The sequence below is a fragment of the Bemisia tabaci genome, chromosome 6 (assembly GCF_918797505.1).
Source record: "Bemisia tabaci chromosome 6, PGI_BMITA_v3".
Lineage (NCBI taxonomy): Eukaryota > Metazoa > Arthropoda > Insecta > Hemiptera > Aleyrodidae > Bemisia > Bemisia tabaci.
In genome coordinates, this window is record NC_092798.1 from 34,123,888 (window position 1) to 34,143,394 (window position 19,507).

General features: G+C 39.8%; 1 protein-coding gene across 1 annotated transcript; it reads left to right on the forward strand.

Moving 5' to 3' along the window:
• The first annotated feature begins 7,524 nt into the window (after positions 1-7,524).
• LOC109042995 (polyprenal reductase) lies at positions 7,525-18,309 on the forward strand. The gene is made up of 6 exons (XM_019060006.2): positions 7,525-8,144; positions 9,590-9,738; positions 10,797-10,994; positions 11,982-12,113; positions 12,978-13,141; positions 16,837-18,309. Exons 1-6 carry the CDS (start codon positions 7,963-7,965, stop codon positions 16,927-16,929), a joined length of 918 nt encoding a protein of 305 aa, XP_018915551.2. The 5' UTR covers positions 7,525-7,962; the 3' UTR covers positions 16,930-18,309.
• Positions 18,310-19,507: the final 1,198 nt, after the last annotated feature.

The window sequence follows — 19,507 nt, forward strand, 5'->3', positions numbered from 1 at the left end:
CAAATGTGGAAAATTGGCAGTAAAAAAATCCGTTCTCTTGCTGACTGCTTTGAAATATTCTTCAGAGTCGCTATACAACCAGAAGGTCCTAGAACCCAAATGATCATATTGGCGGGCTACCAAAAAGCTATTATTATTTTTTACCAAGAAGGGTAACCATCTTTTGAGGGTAAAATATACATAAAAATGAAAACAAACGTAGAAGATATGGCTTATTAGCCCTGCAAAAATAAATGGAAATGTCCCTTAGACTATCAATGCAAAAATGCAATCCAGCCTTTGTTGCTGCCCTTCAAACTCAACTTTGGTTTTATGGGACAGAACAAAATTAAAATAGAATGAGAAGTATATGTCGGCAGGTACAATCGCTTTTGGGTTTAAGTTCCGGATCTCATCCCCGCACGGGTGGCTCGATGTCGTTGGCGGTCGGGGGAGCCTCGTTTGTATGAGCGGATGATGGTGTGCCTCGCGGGGAATAATCTGCATGTATAGGTGTATAGGCTATGATGGTCAGGTGCTCCGTGAGAATTAGTGGCCCTAATAAGGACCGTTTTCAAAGGTGGCGGTTGTCGGTAGACGAGACAACTTCTCCGTGCGGCAGAGCAGGTAATCAGTTCTGTGCGTCTTTGGGCGGGCAGAGTGTACGGCTAGAGCATATGCGACCAGCAGTGCGCGCCTGCTGATTTTATAGCTGGCGGCAGGTGAGTCGCCGCCCAATCAGCGCGCGGGCAGGTGTTGGCCCGCGCCGGTAGCCGCAAGTGGCGGAGGTGACGCCACAGGATTCCCCTCGCTTCTAGACGGAGTCTGTGGAGGGGGTCGTATCTGAAACAGAGCTTTTATAGTGTGAGGAAATGTTCGAATAATTCCGGGGCTTTCTTTAACAAAATTTAAGTATTCCTCTTTTCGGTTTTGCGGATGGCACTTATATTCCGGGACATCGATGATGTCTATGAGGCCAACCACCTCGGGCGTCTTCATCTTCGTTGTTTTACAGGGGCCAAATCTATGTGCGCACCTTGCTGGAGGGCTGGTGAAGCGACACTGGTTGTCACATCGGCCGCAGGACGTGCAGACTTGCGGGTGCAATGACTTGTCAGCCCTGCAGCGGATGGTAGGAGGCGCGTGCGCCAATATTTCTGGTGGAACCAGATGAAGGAACTTGCGTTCAACAATGAAGGCCGATGATTTGGGTTGGATCTTGGTTCCGGCGTCGGGAGTTAAGCCGCCAGAAAATGGAGACGTCTCATGCCCCTACATACCCCCCATCAAAATGCACAGACAGTGTGCAATTTTCGAATGCCAGCGGAAACAGGAAAGCCGAACGCTTAAGAGGCCTGATCTAGGGACTCTAAGAATTTCGCGGCCTGCGATGGGTAAAACCTCCTGAAAGAGCCATCCATAAATTTCAAGATTTGCCTGTCGGACCTTTTCCAGCCGGCCTCTCTCTCGACGAATCGCCGAAGTTCAGCGAGAGAGGAGGGCACGGGTTGGGGGGGGGGGGGGGCCCTTCAGGTCCTCGTGGAGGACTGGCAGGCGCTGGGACCCAGAGAAATGCTCGGATTTTTAGCCTGTCTCCATTCAGCACGCCACTCCTGCCGGGATTCCGATTTTCCAGTGTTTTGCAGTCTGCCGACGCGCTATGGTCTTCACGCAACTGCGATCAACCACATGCATCCGCTCAGCCTGTCTGCATTCAGCACGCCATTCATGCCGGGATTCCGGTCGGGCCACGGGCGTGTTCGGATTTTCCGGTGTATTGGAGCCTGGGAACAGGGACCTATGATCGTTCGGACCTATGATATAGGATAATTTTCGGTGACAAGACATGAGTGTACGGCTACGATATGGAGACGAAACTCCAATCATCCTTGTGAGTTGAGAAAGGCAGTGCAAGCCCGAGAAGAGAGAGACAAGTTCGGTCAAACATAAAAATCGCATGACACCCATAAGGTTGCCTTACTTCAAGCCACGTACCAACTAAGCTAGTTAAGATTTTTCAAATTTGTGAACGTAGCGTTCTTGAGTGTATTTTTAGCTATCAAGAAAGTTCAAGAAAACCTAATTCGGACGCATTTTGGGCTAGTTATCACCAAAATCCGGTTTCTTATTGAACAGACCTCGTAGTGACAGTCAAATTCCATTGTCATCAAATTTTCATTATTTTAAACGAAAACATAAGTTTCGGCCATTTCAAAATCCGATACCCCCCCCTAGGGTGTGCCTTATTTTTGAGTTTTCCGAAAATCAAGTTGGTCAACCCCTAAAAAGTTTCTATGTGGTCTCTAAATGAACCCCCTAAAAGGAAAAAATTTTAAAAAAATTTTAACCCGTGCCTCAAAGGGCCTAAAGGGCCTAAACCCAAAATTCAAAAATTTTGGCAAGCGACACATCAATTCTGAAGGAAAATGGCAAGTTACGGCCCTTTTAGGGCAGAAATTTCGTCCGTTTTGCCGTATCTTGAAGCGTAAGGTCACAAACGGCCCAATGACGACGTGAGGCTATGGGCTGGCGGGGCGCGCCGCGGCCGGCCCGCCGCTGAGCGTGCGCGCGCGGCAGGGTTGCGCATCGCCGCTTTACACCGGCGTAGAGGAACGAACGGTGGAGTGGGAGGGGGATATCCGGTGGAAAAGCATCCACATTTTCTATCCATAATGAAAATGCATTATACTTTTTCAATATAGGTGAGGAAATATGAGCCATACAAGGAAGTGATGAAAAGAGTGACAAATACATATATAGTTTGTACGGTTAAGAGTGTAAGTGGGGAAAATTTGCCGTAACTACAGAACAGCCCTGAAAATCTCGGGGAAATAAAAGCTGCTATTGATGAGAGGTTTAATTAAGGACTAATTAAAAAGATAGGTGCGATGTTGTCGAATCGTAAGCCCTTTACGCGATCAAAAGCGATTAGTGTAAATTTAATTGGAAAAGTTTAAGAAAAATTTGATGAAAGAAAATTGCCCCAAATTCGGGAAGTGCTTAAAGTGTTTTTCTATCATGTGAAGTGTTCGTACATGAATGTCAATGGCAGTAATTCCAATATGGAATGAAAAATGTAGAATCCCTGTGATACATAGTGTCTATGTTTACCCTCCTTTTCATTAGTGCATTTAACGTGACATCAATTAGAAAGTTTAATTCGAGAGGTTCAATATGGCTTACCCTCTTACATTTTCTGGTACTGAACCCCCCCCCCCCCCCCGCCACAGTTACTTGCTATAATCAAAAATGTAATATTAGTTTCTCGAAAAAATATGATTTAACTTGGGGTTTGAACCCCACTCTTTATAACCGTGGGCAATGCCCTTGACCACTCGGCTACTGGGGAAGATTTGAGTAAACGAGGCTAATGTGTCATTTAGCCCCGTGGGTGAGGCCAGGCAATCAACATCAGCTGTAAGTTGGCGAAGCCAGATTGAACCGATTGAATAAAACTTTCTAATTGATGCATCAAACCTTCAGTGATTTCATATGAAATGAAAAAACTTATTTTCTTCCGTTTGGCGGGACTCATAAGCGAGCGTGAATTTTTCCTGTCGAGAAACTCTCTCCTGGGCGCGAGCTTTCTTCTTGTCTGCTCTCTTCACCTCTGCTGCAAGGATAGTATCCTTCACTGTGGATATTATGCATTCTCATTCAGGTTTTTGCTGAAGAATTAAAAATGCTTCATCCTCTTCATTTTCCATGATATCTAGAGTATTGCATAAAGCAATGTCGAATAACACGTCGATTTTTGCCGTAAAATCAGTCTCCAAATTCTCTTGAACCAGCGATCGACGGCTAGCATTTATTGATACGCGCCTCCACTCCTCATAAAAATGTAAACATTTTTAAAAACATGGACACTATGTATCACAGGGATTCTACATTTTTCATTCCATATTGGAATTACAAGATCAGAGGTTTTCGACGCACCGCCATTGACATTAATGTGCGAAAACTTCACATAATAGAAAAACACTTTAAGCACTTCCCGAATTTGGGGCAATTTTCTTTCATCAAATTTTTCTTAAACTTTTCCAATTAAATTTACACTAATCGCTTTTGATCGCGTAAAGGGCTTACGATTCGACAACATCGCACCTATCTTTTTAATTAGTCCTTAATTAAACCTCTCATCAATAGCAGCTTTTATTTCCCCGAGATTTTCAGGGCTGTTCTGTAGTTACGGCAAATTTTCCCCACTTACACTCTTAACCGTACAAACTATATATGTATTTGTCACTCTTTTCATCACTTCCTTGTATGGCTCATATTTCCTCACCTATATTGAAAAAGTATAATGCATTTTCATTATGGATAGAAAATGTGGATGCTTTTCCACCGGATATCCCCCTCCCACTCCACCGTTCGTTCCTCTACGCCGGTGTAAAGCGGCGATGCGCAACCCTGCCGCGCGCGCACGCTCAGCGGCGGGCCGGCCGCGGCGCGCCCCGCCAGCCCATAGCCTCACGTCGTCATTGGGCCGTTTGTGACCTTACGCTTCAAGATACGGCAAAACGGACGAAATTTCTGCCCTAAAAGGGCCGTAACTTGCCATTTTCCTTCAGAATTGATGTGTCGCTTGCCAAAATTTTTGAATTTTGGGTTTAGGCCCTTTAGGCCCTTTGAGGCACGGGTTAAAATTTTTTTAAAATTTTTTCCTTTTAGGGGGTTCATTTAGAGACCACATAGAAACTTTTTAGGGGTTGACCAACTTGATTTTCGGAAAACTCAAAATAAGGCACACCCTACCCCCCCCCCCCCAAAACCCCCGCCTTAAATCAGGGTTTTTGCAATTTTGAGGGAAAAAATGAATCGGGCGTACAAAAAACAGGGGAATATAATTTTCCCGAGATTTCATCGAAAACTGTTGTCACAGTGCAGGAAAAACAATTTTTTTTGCCGACTTTAGGGAGCCGTAGGGGGTTTTTAGGGAAATTTTTATAGAAGAATAAAGTCTATTTTTACACCAAAAATCGATCCTGAAAGGAGCACCGCATGGCAAGTCTCTTTATCTCATGTTTTTGTTCGTGGAGCCTGAACATGTTGTCTTCCACAACCGACAAAATTGATGCTTCACTCGAACTTCTTCGTGAAGTATACAATTTTCGCACATTAGATGGGCATGCGATTCTATTAAAACTAATTAAACTCTGCCTGCTTCTAAAGAAAGTTCATCACAGTTCTTCTTGTGAAGTTAAGATAAAATGAATGATAAGGACAGCGATTAATTACCGTTCGCTGATTCCGCGGCTTTAATTTCAGGCGATCCGAAGCCACTCATGTTGGCTTCAGAGTCAGAGGATTCGCCTTTCCTATCACCTTCCTTCGGCTCATCATCCACTAAAGGCTGATCAGCCACTATCGGCTGACTATCATCCTGGTCCTGGTCATCATCCACATCTTCCTCTGAAAAACAAGGAATAAAATATTAAAGGCAACTGTTCCAACTTATAAATTCAATTTTCGGTAAAGAAAAAAATCAAACATCCATTCGTCTCAACCCCAATGGAAAACGTACGGAGACAGATTAAAAATAGCTATCAAATGACTCCCCACGCTCGAACGCAGTGGCTATCACGACAGAAGAATGACAAGAACTTGCGGGGTAGCAAAGCAAATCTAAACCGACTCATTAGAGATGATACAGATTACAAAATTAGATGACATCAATGAAACTAAATTTTGCCCTGTCGCCATCATAGAGCGTCGCCAGATTGAAAAGAAAATTTTAGATGAATTTTTCATAAAGCGGTGTACCTTATCCTAAACCTTATCATTATCCTTAAGCCTTTCTATGGGCAAACTCTTGAATTCATCATAGAGTTAACAACTCTCTTCTTGAGTCTTTTTTTGAGATCAACGTTAAAATAAGGCTGAAAAATCAAATTCAAGAGTAAAAATAGAAAAACAAAGAGAGAAAACTAAACATTATTGTCAATACTAAGTAATCTTTTCTACTTAAAAAAGAATTAGCACACTGATAAACGACCTGTTAAATTATGCCATTCCAGAAGAACCATCAAGCTCCAATGCCAATTCAAAATGCAATTTGAAATCTTCATCCGTTTCATTCAGTGTGGGCAGAATTAACTGGTTGAAGCAGGACTTGCCCTGGGGCATCAGATAAGGCATCAGTGTGATATATGGCTCACGCCCATAACCATATCCCAAAAGAGGTATGTCAAACTGAGAGGTAGCGTAGTGCAAAACATCCTTCAATTTAATTTGACTTCCATTATCTAAAATGAGGTAAAATCAAAATTATAAAATAAAATGAAATGACCCACAGTACCAAAAATAGCACAAATGCATTTACTACTGTCAAAGTAGACAGGTAACATTAACGGTGACCGCAGTCCTGGAGCTCATTGGTAAGAACAAAAATAGGCTCGAACTTAGCAAGAAGAAACAAAGTTTTTTGGAAAACAAGGGGTTTGCTCTTTAGTTGCTTGGAAGAAGTTCATAAGCATCACTGTGCAGTCGGTTCCTTTCTATGAATTGATTTCATTGATAAGAAAACTAAAGGAATCAAAAAAGCACTTGGCTCCTTTCTCTGAATTGATTTGGCTCTTTTTGCATTCAGGAGAAGGGTACCAAGTCATTGAATATTAAAAACAAATCATATTTGGTGCAAATTTGAGTTTCTTGGTCAGCAATAAACAAAGCTCCTGCAGTTTATTACAATCAAAATTTTGTAACACAAACTTTTTTTTGTGAGAAAGACAAGGGAAATTCTACTATGAGCAGGCCCCTTGCGAGTACATGCCAGCCCATTCCAGTCCATGCCAACCCATGCCAGCCCATGGCAGTTCAACCCAGTTCATGTCAGTGCTTGCCAGCCCATGCAAGCCCATGACAGTCCATGCCAAACCATGCCAGCCAGTCCATTCCAGTGCTTGCCAGCACATGCCAGCCTATGTCCATGTCAGTCCATGCCATAGTCAATGCCAGTGCTTGCCAGCCAATGCAAGCCCATGTCAGTCCATGCCAGTGCTTGCCAGCCCATGCCAGTGCTTTGCAGTCCTTCCAGCCAATGCCAGTCCATGCTAGTCCATTGCAGCCCACCCGGCCCATAACATTGATTGACAGCACATGCCAGCCCATGCTAGTCCGAGCCAACCCATGCCATCCCATGCCAGTGGTTGCCAGCCTACGCCAGCCCGTGCCAGTGGTCGACCCTCCAGGCAAGACACGCGGTTTTCATGCTAAAAACGCGACCTTTACAGCTCGATATCTTGAAAGGTTTTGACTTTAGAAAAATTTGGGAATGATTACTTCACAAAATAACCTCAGGAACTTCATATTTCAAGCTCATTAAAAATCCTTCATATGCCAATTTAGAAGGATAGTCACGTAATTCCCTATTAATTGCCAGATTGGACAACGGACAGAAGTTTGAATTGCGCGCTCGCGTTGAGTTGGGTTAAAGCAGCGCTCTCTCTCGGTAACCTAACCGTAGCTGCGGGTACTCTTAGGTTACCGCCAGGGAGCGCTACTGCTCGTTCGGCGGGAGATCGGCAAGTCACGTGAGCTGTTATCAAAACAACAGTTGCACGGACGTTGATTCAATACCGTTGATTTCACAACTTTCTTTTCTGCGTTTGTGCCACTTTCCGCACGTTTTTACCGGTTTTGGTGCAGCCAGTGAACTCGCGAAGTAGTGTAATGGTTCTCCCACCGCTAGTCTCAAGTGAAAGTGCAATCTACCTCGTCTTTCCTGGTTTGTGGTGGTCCAATGGCCTCAAATCTTCGTCGGTATTCCTTCTGTTTGCACTTCGAGGCTCCATTCCACTCTTTCGTCGAATGCCAAAACCCTCTCATATCTACTTTAATACAGTCATCTCAGATTTCTCATTTTTCACATAGTTAATGAAACATATTTTCTTACAGTTGGATGTTCAAAGTGAATTCTTCTTGCGACCCATATCATTGTAACTTGCAACAGTGCTCGGAGTGTCAATCGAAGAGTTCAGCATCATGGAGTTAACTATTTTGAAGCTTATTTTCATGCTCATGACGTTCTTTATAATGTTTGTTGGAGGTCTAATTAACTCGCTTGAGAAGCATTTACCAGACTTCATACTGCAGTCTTTCAAATATGGCAAATTCGCTCATCATGTTTCTTCTCCGCTCGTGAAGCCCATTGAAATACCTAAAAGGTGAGTTGCTGTCCATATTTTTTCTCAAATATGCTTCTAATGTGTCATTATTTGCTATTAGAGAGGAAAATTTTAGGTATATACTCCATGTACTAATGAGAGTTTGTCAGGTATTCAGTTCCCAAGAGCAAACTCATCAACTTTGAAAGCTGATTTCAAGGAAGAAGTTGTTGTTAACTATCATACCAAATTTATTTTTTGCCTGTTATCAATATTTGCGTTGATAATGCTTAGATCACAGTCGCTCACATTTTCATTGATAACGTACCGCCGAAATTAAATGTCCCAAATTCAGAACAAAGTCAAAGGCATGGCGGCAGCACCTTCCCATCTCTATATTAGCTTTAAAGTTTAGTTAAATTATTATCTGTTGCACATACATTGATCAAAATTTCTCTATGAGGAACAGAGTATCGCTACCTGGCCCGTGTGACTCGCGATCAGATAGGAGCAGGCAAAACTAATATTAAGGTGATTCGATGGACGCCATATTTTGTGTCAGAAGGGCATGCGATACATCGCATCAATTGGTTCCATTTTTTCAGCTACTCATCATTTTTCTCCAATTTTGAGATCGCAATTCTGTTGTCAGCAGACTAAAGCACTCACTTACCAATTTTAACAAAGAAATTCAACTTAATAAAGGCGTGGTTTTTTTAGAGAGAAAATATCGCATTCGAGTGCAGTTTCGATATCAGTATCGAATGCGATGTTTTCTCTCTAAAAAAACCACGCCTTTATTACGTTGAATTTCTTTGTTAAAATTGGTAAGTGAGTGCTTTAGTCTGCTGACAACAGAATTGCGATCTCAAAATTAGAGAAAAATGACGAGTAGCTGAAAAAATGGAACCAATTGATGCGATATATCGCATGCCGTTCTGACACAAAATATGGCGTCCATCGAATCACCTTAATAGTTTTGTGAAGCGTGGTATTAGGAACAAATACAGATCATCATGGCATTCCACTTAAATCCTCCACAGGATCATTTAATTTGCTGTGAGTACCATTCACAGGGTCTGACAGTGTATCAATCCATGCACAACCGTCACAATTGTAGTATATGATAAAATTACGCCTTAGGGACTTGAAAAACAAAAGGGATGGTTGCAGTTTTTGGAAAATTTGAGATATTGATGATTTCAACTAAAACTAGTCCTAAAATGTACTTTCATAAATTTCACTGCTAAAGATCCATTTTTAAGCAACCAGAGGAGCTCTAACTTTCATTCGGCCTGAAAGCTCTATGTAATTTTGAACCCTAAAACACGTATTTCCTGAAATAGTAAAAACTGCACTCATCCTGCTTGTCCTCCAAGCCCCTCATTTATGGAAAATATGAAGGTAGTGACGCATGTGCAGGTCATGAATAATCTAATGAACAAACCAGATGAGATACCTGTGATGTTTGTATTAATCTGCTGTGATCTTTATTTTAATTTCAGATGGTTCCGGCACTTTTACGTATTTGCAGCACTCTTTTCATCCATTGCCCTTGCTATTTCATTCAATGTGTTTGTCTTTGCCCGTCCGATCCCATCCTGGCTGTCGTTCTTACTGGACTTCCTTGGTCCTAATTCAAGAAATGCCACCGGTATGATGCTCGATTTATTGAATTTAAACGCTTAATGTATAAATTACTGCCATGTGTAAAAGACGCAGCAACTTTTTCTCAGAGTCTCATTTTAAATTTCGCTATTTTGGAGAAAAAGTTTGAGATTTGCTTATTCTCAAGACTATCATCAATTTAGGACTGGCGTGAAAAAAGAACACTGCTTTGTTACAGTGTTTCTGAATCTCCATCAATAATTTCTTGCTTTTGAAGGAAATCACTAGATCATTGAACTTGAGATGTGTACCAAAGATATTGCAAAATTATGAATAATATTCAGTCAAATTCCCGTCCCTCTACTTCCAATTTTTTTTTCTTGTCAAGAGAAGAAGTGTTGGATGAAATTCTGAAACATAGAAAATGAAAAGTGCCCTTCTCGCATCCAAGTCCTCAATTGAATCGACGTGTGCGAAAACGTCCAATGTCCAAGATAGTGTTTCAGAATTTGAGTGAACAATTTTTTTGTAACTTCAGTCATAAGGTGGTTTAAGACGTTAGGAATGTAGAACAATTTCATAAATAATCCCTAAGTGTAATTAAACGCTTACAAAAGAGATCGATCCTATTCATCAGTGTCGTGGGACAAAAGAAACCCACCGATTATGATTCCCTGTATTGGCTAACGGACTTTTTCGCATACATCGATTCAATTGACTAAGTAGTGTCCTGTGTGTATGAAGAGCATGTAACTCTAGAAAATAGGGAAAATCTCAATTGGTAAGAAAGAATTAATTGTTAATGTCCAGTACAATGATCCCTGGCTCAAAGGTTCAAAAATTCAACTGAGTTGTTTGTTCTATACTCAAGTTGCTCTTCTGTTTTCTTATAAGGAAGTTTTTCAGTTCTTTGGCAAGATGATGAACTTTAAAAGCATACATTTCATCTTAAAAAGTTAACTTTCATTTCTCATGAAGAAGCCAACATGCATGCTCATCTATGATGAAAATTGAAGTATCTATATGTAGTTTGTGAGGAATTCTCTTACAAATGATACAGTTCTAAACTTTTCCTGTCTGATGTTCAATCTCTTTTACTTTCAGTGACAGCAAGTTCATCACTTCTGGCGCTTTTCCTTCTCACCATGCAATCTTGGAGACGATTTTATGAAACACACTATATTAGTGTCTTTTCTGACACGAACATCAACCTAAGTCATTATCTTGTTGGTTACATGCATTACTTTGGAGCCATCTGTGCAATTCTCATAGAAGCTCCAGGCTTTGCAACACCCTCATTTGGTAAATATATTTGGCTCATCAATTATTCTTCATATTTATTGCAGAGGACTTTTTTTTTATATATCTTTTTAAAGTTTATTCTCTGGTCCCCTTTACTGGACCTAGCGTAATGATGTTTAGAAGGATATGGTATGGGGAGAAAGGAAATCGAGCCAAATAAGAAGGATCAAATCAAAGGTTTGGGACACCTGTTCGAACCGAAAAGTACGAATTTACAAATGTGAAATTTCATGCCCCAAAGTATAATTTTTCTTAAGAATGTACTGTTTCAAGAAAAGGCTATTTTCATTTGTTACTTATTCTTTAAGACCCAGCTTAGTGTCACTCTAAAGTTTATTAAGTTCATCAAAACCTTTACGGAGAACCATGTGAAGATGGTGGACAACTTTTTGGCAATTCCTCCCAATAACATTTTCTTCTTTTTTTTTGGTATTCAAACCGCAGGCTAAAGAGCACTATTGCGGAAGTTTTCAAAAGGAGGGCAATTAAATGTTGTTCAGTTTGTTTCTCTGAAATTCTGGATGCCGGATTTGCCTTGATAGGACAAATAGATAGCAACAGTCTTCAATGTTCTGCCGGTTGTGCTAGTGATGGCTCGGAGAAATGAGTGCACCTTGATTATTCTTGGTCCTTTTCAGTTGTGCAGATAAATCCAAGCCTTTCCCATTTTAAACCAAAATATCGGAGTAGTTAAAAAAATAGAAATAGACTTTTTGCCTAAGAAATTGTACATTTCCATTCTGAATCACAACAAGAATGGAAGTAACAAAATACAATCTGACAGGGCTTGCCTTTTTTTTCCATTTTCTGATGTCTCATTTAGTTAGGAGGTTACTGTTGCCCTGGATTCTTCTCCTCGACAGCCCCTCAGTCATGGACGGCTATTAGTAATATCATTTCTATTAACAAGTATTTGACAGTTTTCTCCTTAAATTTGCCGACCAGTGGTATAAAGCAGTCCATAAATAATGTCCAATTTTTTTCCAGATTACAGAGCATCTTTGTCGCTGAGCGATTTATCTGTGGGTAGTATTGCTGGTGCTTTAATTTTCCTTTGGGCCTGGCATCATCAGTTTAAAGCTGCCATCATACTTAGCAAATTAAGAAAAGATAAAAAAGGTGAGTAAATTTAAATTAGTATGCAGTACGGTAAAATATTTTTGGAAAATTTCTCAAATATTAAATAAATTGAAACAGAAATAATTTTAAGTTCGCATGCTGTTACTGAGGAATGGTTAAATTTTCTCACTGGCAGTGTTTTGAACAATTCTGCATTGTTTTACATTGTTGTCGGGCTATATTGTAGCAATGTTTTATTCGTAGGAACCTCTACTTTGCGTAAATAGAATGAAAGTCTCTGAAACCTTGTCATAATGTAGTTTTGGTATGAAAACAGTATAATTACACAGACAATTGAAAACCTCAAACTTGATTGATTAGCATAATGGAGCATGATTACATGGTACTTCATTAAACACTTTCTTATTACTTAAAAACAAAAATTATATCTGAAGTAACTGAGAGCATCGATGCTATTGATGATTTATCAATCTGCAATCGCAGAATTGAAAACCCCCTATTCCTTTATCTCATCACTATCAGTTTTCAATGGTGCAGATTTTCTTTGATCTTTAATTTTTAATCATGAGAATTGCAACTTCCAGAAAATTTCTACAGTTTTTCTTTTCCAATCGATAAATGTTCCATGAGTATTTTAAGGACTAAAGTTGGCTTGTTTCTCCTCGAAGATACTTTGAAAAACTGCAGTGAAGGTACTTACCAGGTTTCTGAGTTTAGCTATGGATGCATTGCAACAGTCAAGGGACTGTGAAGGCCTGATGCATTTGGATTTGCGGAACATCCTGGTGCAGTAAGAATGAGCGTTTTAGTCTCTTAACCCAAACATATTTTAACATTTTTATCAGTTTTCATTTTCTCATTTAAAATTGTTAACTTTTTTAAAGACCTATTTTTCTTTTGCAGGTGCTGTTGTCAGTTACGAGCATAAAATGCCGAAAGGAGATTTGTTTGAAGTTGTATCCTCGCCTCACTTTTTCTGCGAAATGGTGATGTACTTAGCGCTAACCATAATTCTGTGGGGTCATTGCACCTGGCCGTATGTCTTCTTTTGGGTGCTTTGCAATCAGGTTAGCATGGAGCCACTTTTTTAATCGTACTTCATTTTGCAACAAGGAACTAATACCTCTTACTCTGCCGTTAAAGCTCGTACCTGCAAAGAAAGCTTCTTCTTCTTCTTCTTCTGCCTTCTGACTAGGGCCGTGACCCTGTTTGTCTAGCCTCTAAAACAGTAATATGATGCCGATGAGAGAGATCACTTAATTCTCCGGGGATGAAAGGCAGCTCTGTGCCCATCTCTTGGGCGGTCGTCCGGGTTGCCTTTGGCTATGAGGTCGTCCTACCATACAAATCTTGGCAAGCCTTTCCCCCTCCATCCTCTCAACATGTTCCGACCACATTTTCCGGCGCATCTTGGTCCATTTGGCAATATCTTGAATTTGGCACTCTTCGCGAATTGACTCGTTGGTCTGCCTATCTCGGAGCGTAAAGCCTGCTATTTTCCTCAGGACTTTCATTTCTACGGTCCGCAACTGTTGTTTAGTGCGCTTCGTGTCCGCTCGGGTCTCCGCAGCGTAAGTCAGCACAGGTCTTACAACCGTTTTATAAACTCGAACTTTGCTCTCTTTAGCCATGTACTTATTCCTCCAAACCATTTCATTTAGGCATCCGGCTACTCTAGTTGCCTTGATTGTCTGACTCCGCACCTCGGTCCCTAAATCCTTCACACTCGTTATTAAAGCGCCCAAGTACTTAAACTGCATTACTTGTTCAACTACGGTACCGTCCACGACTAGCTTACATCGTATTGGATTTTTGCTGATGACCATACTTTTTGTTTTTTTAGCCGACACTTTCATGTTGAATACCTCTGCAGCCAGGTTGAAGGAATGGAGCATTCTTTGCAGATCATCCTCGGAGCTTGCTACTAAAACAGCATCGTCTGCATAACAGATTATATTGATATTCGAATTGCCTAGCCGATAGCCTCTCTTAAATCTAACTGCATCGATTAGCTTATTCATTAACAAATTGAATAGAAAAGAGCTGAGGGAGTCCCCTTGTCTTACTCCTCTGTTTACAATGACTACATCAGAGGTTCCCTCCCTGGTGACTATCCGTGTCTTGGTGTTCGAGTTCAAGTCGGCAACTATCTCGATGAGACACCTGGGAACATTCCGCTCGTTAAGTATCCTCAAGACATCTGTTCTCCGTACGCGGTCGAATGCCTTCTCCAAATCCACAAAACATAAAAATAAAGGCTTGTTGAACTCGATGGATTTCTCTGCCAATTGTCGTACCATGAATATGGCATCGTTGGTGCCTCTGTTTTTCCTAAACCCTTGCTGTTCCTCGGCCATATGCACAATCTGCTCCAAAATATCTTTGAGAACGGATGTAAATAGCTTGGAGCACGTGTTTAGGAGCGTAATACCGCGATAATTTTCAGGTACAAATTTGTCACCTTTCTTGAAGATGGGAATTGTGAAACTATCCTTCCAGTCTTCCGGCATTTTCTTTTCTTCCAAAATTTTTTGGAACAGACGATGCATCCACACAGCTAGGACTTTTCCACCATATTTAACGAATTCATTTCCGATGCCATCTGGTCCAGGGGATTTTCTGAGCTTTAATCTGTGAATGGCTTTGGTCACCATCTCCAATGACACGGTCACATTATCTTCGTTCTGGTAATCAATCCTCTCTTGGATGTCGTCATCTGCATCTTTGTACAGTTCAGTAAAATAAGTGTGCCATTCTTCTTTCCGAATGTGATGGGCCTGCCTAAATTCACAGATTTCTTTCCGCTGATTTCGAAGAGCATTCCACATTTTCCGTTGCGCACCATAAAAGTCATGCTCCATTCCTTTGGTGTAACTTTCCCAATAGCCTTCTTTAATTTTCCTAATTCTCTGGTTCATCGAATTGCGGACCCTTTTGTACTTTTCATATTCTTCTGGAGTGGGATTAGATTTATACTGTAAAAATGCTTCCTTCTTAGACCTTGCAGCATCTCTGACTTCATCACAAAACCAGGGTGTCCGGGTATCTGTGCGATTTCTGTTTACTTTTCGCCATCCTACTGCCTCACCAGCTGCTTCCAGCACCTTCGATTTTACATGCCGCCACAGCTCATTTGCTGTCAAATCTTCATCTGGCACACTCTCCAACTTGCCATGCAGCCTGGAGCGATAGAAGCTCCTGATGCTGGGGTCGGACATCTTTTCAACACAAAGTTTTTCGAAAATCACCGGTTGCTGTTTTCGCTGACTGAAATCGATTCTTAGTTCGCATAACACTAAGCCGTGCTGAGTACCAGCATCTGCGGATGACAAGGTGCGAACATCTAGGATCTGCTGTGGATGTACATGCCGATTACTGATGATGAAATCAATCATCGATGCTTGGCCTCTCCGATTGGTCCAGGTAATTTTCTGTTGTAACGGGTGATCAAAAAACGTGTTATTAATCCTCAATTCATTTATGGCGCAAAACTCAATGAGTTCCTCACCGCTGTCATTCAAGGTGGGCTCATTGAATCTATTTTTGATCCCAGGTACAACATTATTCCCAACACGAGCATTCCAGTCACCCATCATGACTAACTTTTCCCGAGCTGGTATTGTGTCGATGACTTTTTGTAAAGACTCATAAAACGTATCTCGCTCTGGCTTCCCTCTACTCGTATCTGGCGCGTAAATTGATATCAGATTTAATTTTTCTCGGCCTAAGTAGATGATAACTTTTAGGATCCTTTCGCTTATATAATCGATATCAATGATATTATCAATGAGGTTCTTATGAACCAACATTCCAACGCCGGCGTGTGCTCTTTCACTCTTGTCGACGCCTTTATATATGAGCAGGTAGTTGCCCCTCATTACACTTCCAGCTCCTTTCCTCTTGGTCTCACTCAGCGCACAGATGTCGATCTTCTTTCCATCCAATTCAATAATAACTTCTTGCTCCTTATTTGTTAATGATGTCACATTCCAAGACGCAATTCTCAATTTTTGAGCCGCTTTTGTCCATTTGTCCGTTATCCTTAAATCTTTGGGTCGAAAGTCCTTTCTATTCTGATACCGGCAAAGAAAGCTTATAGCACATTATTATGTTGTTTCTAAAATTATCAAGATATGGTAGTTCCTTAATGCAAAATGTTGTACAATTGTTACTGCTTTCAAGAGAGGGAACCTACCTCAATGCCGAAAACTCGAAATTGAAATATTGGTGCTACAGTTTCAAGTATTGTTTTTCAAATATTTCGGAATGAAAAACGCCCAAAAATGTAAAACCAACTGAATTTCGAAATCAGCCTTTGTGCATTCCAAGTTGCCTACTCTCCTTGTTTTATTTTTTTAAAACCAAACACTATAATGTCATGAAACTTACTACCCATTTCCTCTGGATTGTAAAGAATACACTCACAAAATTTCAAGTCAGAGTGATGATTTCTTTTCTGTTGAAAAAATTAAACTTGAAAGTAAATTTAGGCAATGTCTGATGTTTATGTAGTAACGCTGATCCAAGGTAAATCTGTCAGATCATCAGATAAGCTTTTTCTTCAAATTTTGTTTCCATCTAATATCTCTTTAAGGTCAGTTTTATAAGAATATTTTCATATGATAGCATCTTATCTGAGGTACCTGTAATCTATGCAAGTAAATGTATCTCCAAAGTATTTAAACGGAAAAAAGAACTCTTCAAAATTACTGCATGAATTTTTAATCTATCTTGTCTGATTTTTCCTTTTTTACTGTTGCAGCTGGAAACTGCTTTACTGAATCACTGGTGGTACAAATCAAAGTTTGATGACTATCCAAAACAGCGGAAAGCGTACATCCCGTACATCTTGTAGATCTGAAGATATCTGCAGATATCGCTTCAATGCATAAGTCATTTTTTTTGTGGCGCCTTAATGAGTGGTCCCTACTTCGTTTAATGTCAAAAGTGTTCGGTAAAATACCGAGCACCCTCTGTACAAGTAATGATAAATTTTCCTCTGAAGATAATTCTACAAGTAACGATAACTTTTCATTTGAAAATAATACTCTTTATCATTCCTAAAAATAGGAGGTTTAACTGGAGAAAAGCTTATTGATTCTAAGGTAATGTTGAAACCTATCAAATTTTGGGCGATCTTTAACTTTTGTGCGTTCAAAAAGGAGTGAAACCAAAGAAAGCACCTTCATTGGTGTCTCGAAACTCAAAGGAAGTCTCAGTTTCCAGTGAGGAGAAGTCAGTGATATCAAAAATGAAGAATTCATATGCAGTGAAAACACTTTTTGTTAAGAAAATAACTGTGTCAGACTATGAATAATCATAGAAACTAAGAGGGTAATTGCTGTCCCCTCAATTATTTATGTTCATTTGCATTTAATATCTTTCTCATTTTTTTCTTAGCTTTTAGCGCATTTCAAAGCTAAGTAGTCACTTGTTGCGTCATGAAAGTATGGCTCAATTCTCTGCATTTTGTCGTGTTCCTAAAAATTATCAACCAAATATTGCATTTTTATTCTTTTTTCTAGTGAATTTTTCATTCTTTCAATTCACCAATTGTTATTTTGATTTTGATCTTGATTTTATTTTCACTTTTTATTCTTAATTTCACAATTTTTTTATTTTATTTTTTTTTTAAATGTTAATTTAAGTTTAAATGTGAGAAGAGTTTTCTATGTCTCACTTCAATCTTGTATACAAAGGAACAAATAGGTTCATAGACATCATTTCTTAGGTGTGTCATGATCCAGGCATCAAACTCCCTTTATTGTTGTGAACACTCATACTTTCAATTCAATAAATTGGACCTCACATCGGAGAAGGATGAATTTCTAATTGCTGAAATTTTCCATAGTAACTAGTTGAAGTAATCTAGGTCCTCCATAATTTCAATTATGTACTAAATCGTTGATCGGTGCATTTACTATTACTGCTTTCTAGCACTGCAGCAATAGAGTGTAAATCTTTTAACTTGTGTTCCCAGGTCATTTGTTTTATTACCATGCCAAACGTTTTATCACTCAACGAATTCGATGTGTGTCTAAATCCTCTGTGATAATCATACAATGTATTTTTAGATAATTAAGGAAATAAAAAATAAGTAAATCATCATTGATAAATTAGATAAATTCATCTTTTCTGGTACATACTCATGATCTACTGATTTTGTTGAATTTTTCTGCTTCTATATAAAGTGTTATTGTGAATTCTTTCGAATAAACTTGAAATTGTTTTGAAATGTTTTAATTACTTTGACATCTTACCACCCAATTGAGATTATCATTATTACGTATTTTTTTTGGAGTGGTATTCAGAATTTTTTGTGGATCAAATGAATTAGTGAAGAATTCTGCTTACCTCTCCCATTTTTTCATTATTTTTCCTCTGCCAAGTCGTTTCGGAAGGTGTCATGACATCATAATTATCAATCATTTGTAAATGCAGTTTATTCTGATGGAGTTTTGAGAGAAGAGTTCTAAGTCTTTGAACCAAACTGCTTGAAAAATTGATCATCCGTAAGAAGAACAAGCTGTGAATTATTTTGTTTAAGAAGTGGTTAGCAGCTTCTGTCTTAAGATTCTAATATCGCATTCATGACTGATGATTGAAAGAGAAGAACAATAGACATTGAGGAAACACGAGGGAAAAGGGAAAAATTTAATGAGATCAAGGACTGTCTAAAGTCATCTCCACTTTTCAGGTTGAGGCATTCAGTGTTTCAAAGGTTCTCGTCAAAAACCCTTAATTGAGGACAACGCACCAAGAACAGCCTACAGGCGTATAGGTCGTTATTACGCCCATCTGCTTTTCGGATTCTACGTACCCTGGACTATGCTGTGGTAGCGATAGAATATAGATAGGTAACGGCTCGAGGTCGAGAAACCTTTTTTTTCCGAGATAAGTCAGGCCTCTGGATCGATGGGTGCAAGAACGGGCCTATAAGGTGCTAGTTACCACTTTCTTTACTCACTATCGATATTCTTTCATTTTGTGTTAATGATGCGTGATTAAAATGATTTATACTTCATATTGCCACCAAAATGACTGTTGGGCGTAATAATGGCCTATAAACCGCTTTTTTAAATTAAATATATTAGAGTGTAAACCCAAAATATATCGCAAAATCTACCCGGCATCCTTCAATAGAAGGGTTAGGTCAACCAAAAACACCAAAACAGGGTACCTGCATAGAAAAGTCTGCGCAGTACATCAAAAACAAAACTTTAAATGCGTTTTTCTCCAAACGCGGTTTCCAGTTATAGGCTGTTCTTGGTGCGGTGTCCTCAATTGTAATTGGCACTATTTGAGCAATTTTTGCCCTTACATTTTTGCTCCAAATTTTATACTCTCTTGGTATGAGAGTAAAGTATCAAAAAATACACAAGAAAAAATTGATTTTCCTTATCTCCATGTTTGATTACCCGTGACTGACAATG